The 5,854-nt window shown below is 52.0% G+C and overlaps 1 protein-coding gene across 1 annotated transcript in view; it reads right to left on the bottom strand.

Annotated features, from left to right (window-relative positions):
- Sult2b1 (sulfotransferase family 2B member 1) overlaps positions 1 to 1,193 on the bottom strand; it is a 28,034-nt gene extending 26,841 nt beyond the window's left edge. The window contains exon 1 of the mRNA XM_005366923.1: positions 1,132 to 1,193. Within this exon, the coding sequence (XP_005366980.1) occupies positions 1,132 to 1,193 (62 nt within the window). The remainder of the gene's footprint in view (positions 1 to 1,131) is intronic.
- Positions 1,194 to 5,854: the final 4,661 nt, after the last annotated feature.

Raw genomic sequence — 5,854 nt, 5'->3', positions numbered from 1 at the left:
CGCCTAATATCTGTTGCTGCTTTGGGAGAGTAACGTCATTTAATATTGCTGTTTTCACTATGTCAGGCAGGGCTGTATTTTGTATGTAGTAAAAGGATCGTAGGAGCCAGAGCGATCAAGGGCATCACAAGAAAACCCACAGAATAGAGAGAGAGAGAGAGAGAGAGAGAGAGAGAGAGAGAGAGACTCAACTGCAGAGAACAGTCATTCCAGGGACCCGGTGACCCGGCTAGGAAGAAGCACAGCGCCAGGTCGGGCTGAAGAGAGACACAGAGAAGAATGTTGAACCAAAGCTGAGGGCCCGAGGGATGCTAGCAAGCTTGTCTAGGTCACACAGCAATCAGGGTTCAACGACCTGGACCCCGGAGTCTGGGTCCCTTAATGCCTTTCCACACCCTGGCAGGGGAAGTGAAGCAACCAAGGTGGGGACAGGACTTAGCTGCTCCTCCTGCCCCCGCCCCGTACCCCCACACGCATCCCAGGGTACCAGAGCGTCCCGGGAGGGCAGAAGAGTGTAAAGAGTTGGTGATGAGGGCGGCAGCTCAGTGTGTGATCTGAGGAGGCAGCGAGCCCTTTCTGGCCTTCTGCATGCTTAGCCAAGAAGTGAAGCCAAGGGGAGGGTGTGGAGCGGTTACAAAGGCTCCTGGAGAAGGGGCTCTGTGATCAGGACACTTCCCCGACCAGCCTCAATTTCTCCGTCTGGTAAGTGGGTACTCTCTGAGTGCTTGACTCATCTCCAGGAACAGAGGAACTATGTGCACTCCCTACACGAGGAGCAAGGTGGGCCCTAATCTCTCTGGGTTCTCTTGGCGTCCAAGACCCATTTTCCCCTCCGTGAGCATCCCATGCTCCCTGATGTCTCCCAAATGGAGTAGGCACACGTGAGAAGTGGGCTTTATTGCGAGTCCCCAGCTGATGCAGGATCCATCAACCTTGGTCTTTCAAAGCTTCTGGAGACCAGGCTCCCGGTTCCCCCTACCCAGTTTAGGTTAGCAAAGGTCCCAGTCCCCGTCCCACGACAGAACAAACGGAGCATGAGAGAGGCATCCCATGACTGAATCCAGTGAGGGTCCCTCCCTGGCCAGAGCCTGACCCCACCCTCCCCAGGCCCTGGCAAGCACGCCGCCTCACCTAATTTCGGAGATACTGTTCTCGAACTTGCCCCACAGGGCCGGGGGCTGTGGCCCATCCATGGCGGGCAGGGCAGGAGCTAGCCGGGCGTGCGTCGGGGCCAGGTGCGCAGCGTCTGCCGCGCCCGCCAGTGCCAGGTGCCTACCAGGCCGGCCCAGGGGAGGGGCACAGCCGGTTCTCCCAGCTGCTGCCCACGCCTCCTGCCGGCGGCAGGGAGGGAGAGGCTGGTGCCCTCCCAAGGCGAGGGTGGAGGCTCCACGCGACCGGAGTCCAGGGCCAGCTGTGGGGATTTCCGGCTGTACCCCAGTGGCCTGGTGGTGCCCAGCTTGTGCCCCGTCTCACGCCAGCGGCCCTCTTCGTTTTGAAGGTTTTGCTTAGCACCTCCTGTCCGTGTGCGGCTCTGTTGAACACTCGGCATGCTGGAGAAGGGCAGTGTCCACCTTGTGGGCTGATTTTGTAAGAGACAAGAGACAGAGGTGCATCCAGGGCAAGACAAAAGGAAAGGGACAGAGAGACACACAGAGATCATCAAAGACAGGGAGAGAGAGAAACAGTGAGAAAGACAGACATGTACAGACGGTCGGAGACAGAGAGAAGCACGGAGGTAGAGACAAGCAGAGACACAGAGAGACAGAGACACTTCCTACAAGCTTTGCCTGTCTCACAAGGACCGGTCTGCTGCGTGTGTATCAGCTGCAGCTTCCCAAGGAAGAGCTTGAGGTGCTGTGGGCTTGTTGGTGGGCTAAGTCACTCACTGCCCAGAGACAGGAGCCAGTGGCAGAGTATGGGTGCCAGGGGCCAGCGGAGTCTCCGAGTATGGAAGGCAGTGAGCAGATTCAGAACTTACAAGAGGACGGGCGATGGTGGCGCACGCCTTTAATCCCAGCACTCGGGAGGCAGAGGCAGGCGGATCTCTGTGAGTTCGAGACCAGCCTGGTCTACAGAGCTAGTTCCAGGACAGGCTCCAAAGCCACAGAGAAACCCTGTCTCGAAAAACAAAAAAAAAAAAAAAAAAATTACAAGAGGGCATCAGACTCCTGAGGGGCACAGGGAGCAGCCTCAGGCAGTGACGGATGGGAGGGACGTTAATGGAGGCCACTAGGTCGCAGATGTGGAGGGGGTCGTGGGTACTCGGGCACAGGGAAGAGATTTGAAGGTGGACACAGTAGCGGAGGAAGGAACCTCACACCGCCTGGGGTGGGTGGAGGAACAGAGGCCCAGCGAGAGTCCCCCCCCAGCCAGGCACCTGCTTCCGTGTGAATACAGTTCCTTCTCCGGAAGGGTTCAAGCCCCGGAGCCCTTTGTTGCTGGGATTATGAGGGTGGAAACTTAATCCAGCCATGATGTGGAGAGGCCAAGCCTTTGGGAAGTGATTAGGTAAGATTAGGTCACCGAGGTGGAGCCCCCTCCCCCCACATCCAGGTGGCTTTAGGAGAGGAAGGCACCACACATCAACAGGACAAAGAACTCCATGCAGGCGCCTGCATACACCTGCCGCGAGAGGTGCAGGCAGGAAACCACATGCATAAGACTGTAGACCTGGTCCTTCCAGATCCGGGAGCCCAAACCAACCTTTTTCCTTCCAGAACAGCCTGACTCTAGTATTTTCTTCTATTAATGAAAAGCTGACTAATACACACGCATTTAATCACAGATTCCTCCCGTCACACGGTGACCCGCCCTTTCCCCGGCTCATTTACTCCACCCACTCATGAATACATCCTCCTGTAGATTCCTACCTTCACCTAGCCACACTCTGATGTACTGCTCACTTATCTATCGACACACCTCCCCCCACCCATCTGTCCGTCCATCAAGATACGTGCATTATGTCCACAGTCCACAGCAGCACCCACTACCCATCCCCCATCTGTGCACCCATCCATCAGTCTGCACACTGATACCCTCGATCGCCGATCGACTAACTTACCTGTTCATCACCCACACATCCACCATCTACCTTCTACCGCTCTATCTGTTCACCCAGCTCCCCACCCATTTGCTCATGAGCCCATTTTAATCCATTTATCCATCCATCCATCCGCTAATCTACCTACCCACCCATCTCTCACCCACCCATATCCAGCTCATCCACCACTCATCCCTACCACGCACTGATACACCCAGTATCAGTCTATCCACCCACTCACCATCCATCTGTCCATCCGTCACTCCCACATATCCCCTGACCCACCTATTCATCTATCAGCTACCCTTGATGCTTTGCATCCATCCACTGAGCACATACGCAACCACCCACCAATGCATCCATTTATCCACACATTCATCTTCCTGCTCTCAATGCAGTTCCTCTACTCTGTGCCCACTCATCTAACTAGCCACCCACATACCTACCAGGCCCTCTACCCATGTATCCATTCACCCAACCACCTATCAATAAATCCATCCTTAGCCAGATGATGGTGGTGCACACCTTTAATCCCAGAGGCATGAGGATCTCTTTGAGTTAGAACTCACAGCCCATTCTACAGAGGGAGTTCTGGGACAGCCAAAGCTACACGGGGAAACCCTGTTTCAAAAAACAAAATAAAAACAAAAATAAAAAAAACATCCATCCTCACACTCACTGACTTATCCACCCATCCATCCTCCCACTCAGCCAATCCACTCCCAGCCATTCAGCCAATCATTTACCCTCAATGAACCACCCACCCAATCATCGTTCATCTGATCACCACATTCTCATTCAGCCATCCACCGTTCCTGTTCTACTCACCCATCTGTCCACCACCCATGCCCACCCCACTGCACCATCCTCCCATCCATCTACCCATCCGTACATCCACACATCACCCATCCATCTGCACGGCTGCTCGCCTACCGTCCTCCCCTTGTCCGTCTTTGCGCTCACCCCTCCAGTCACAGACCCAATCAGTCATCCACCACCATTCATTTAGACAGCAATCTTTTTTCATTTATCTTTATTTTATATGCATTGGTGTGAAGGTGTCAGATACCCTGGAATTGGATTTTCAGAGAGTTGTGAGCTGCCATGTGGGTGCTGGGAATTGAACCCATATCCTCTGGAAGAGCAATCAGTGTTCTTAACCACTGAGCCATTTCTCCAGCACCCCTCAATCTTTTTTCAAATTTCGTTTTAGTGCACGGTGTTTTGCTTACATTTATATCTGTACTTAATGCCCAAGGAAGCCAGAGAAAGCATCAGATGTTTGTGAGCCACTGTGTGGGTGCTGGGAATTGAACCCTGGTCCTCTAGAAGAGCAACAAGTGCTCTTTACCAGGGAGCCACCTCTCTAGCCCTGGATTTCAATCTTTCAATGTATTAATCCAGACACACACACACACTCACACACACACACACACACACAGCTATCTGCCCATCTATCAACACACGCCACCCACCTATTCACCTCTCTACCTTTACACATCCACCCCCCCTGCCTGCCTTCAGCCAGTCTCTGGAGAGGCCCACCATGAGTCAGGTAAGGAAACATGGCGTTGAGCTAATCTCACTACTTAGAACTGAAAATGAAGTCCACGTGGCTAAGAAAATAAGAACTTTCCATCTATTTCTTTCAATTAATTTAAATAGCAGCACACTTTGGGGGAGATTGCATGCCAATTAAACCATTGAAAATTGGGCACTGGAATTGAAAGCACAAGACCTGTAGACTGTCTCAATAAATTGGCATGAATTGCATGTTGAAATGATTTAATTCAAGGTACCTTGGATTAAATAAATTGCATTTCCAAAATTAATTTCACCTATCTTTTTTCAAGTTTCAAAGATAATTTTGAAGACTTTATTTATTTTTTTAAGTTATATATGTGTGCCTGTCTGTGTTTGGGCATGTGCACAAGACTACATGGGTGCTCAAGGAGGTTAGAAGAGGGCATTGGATCACCTAGGCCCGAGTCACAGGTGCTGGTGCTGGCACTGAACTCCAGGCCTCTGTGTGCCCTTAACTGCTGAGCCTTCTCTCCAGCCTCTTTCCACTTTAGAAACTACGTTGTTGTGGTGCCACGGGACGGCTCGCTGGTTAAGAGCATGCACAGCCAGATGTAGTACATGCCTTTAACCCGGCATTCGGAAGGCAGAGGGAGGTGGATCACTGCGGGTTTGAGAGCAGACTGTCTATTGTTTACATATTCAGTTCCAGGACTACACACAGAAACCCTGTACAAAAAGAAAAGAAAAGAAAAAAAAAAAGAAAGAAAGGAGGGAGGGATGGGGAGAGTTCTCAACACTTGTCAAGAGGCTCACAACCACCTTTGACTCTGGTTCCCGGGCATCTGACGCCCTCTTCTGGCCTCCAGAGGCAGTGCACCCATGTGCACAAACTCACACATAAACCTAAAAATAATTTTTTGTTTGTTTTTCAAAACAGGGATTCTCTGTGTAGCCCTGGCTGTCTTGGAACTCACTCTGCAGACCACACTGGCCTCAAAGTCACAGAGATCTGCCTGCCTCTGCCCCTCAAGTGCTGGGATTAAAGGTGTGTGCCACTATGCCCAGTAATAAAATATGTTTGAAAGGCACTAGGAACACGGTGTGGTGATGCACACCTGTGATTTCACATTCTGGAGCCTGGAGCAGCAGTGTCTCGATTTTGAAGTCAGTCTTTTCTATAAAGAATGAGGCCACAAGAGGCAGGTGGATCTCTGTGAGTTCGAGGCCAGCCTGGTCTACAAGAGCTAGTTCCAGGACAGGCTCCAAAACCACAGAGAAACCCTGTCTCGA

Source organism: Microtus ochrogaster, unplaced genomic scaffold (assembly GCF_000317375.1).
Source record: "Microtus ochrogaster isolate Prairie Vole_2 unplaced genomic scaffold, MicOch1.0 UNK14, whole genome shotgun sequence".
Taxonomy (NCBI): domain Eukaryota; kingdom Metazoa; phylum Chordata; class Mammalia; order Rodentia; family Cricetidae; genus Microtus; species Microtus ochrogaster.
Note: the sequence above shows the minus strand (reverse complement) of the source record. Positions and strands in the feature narration are given on the sequence as shown.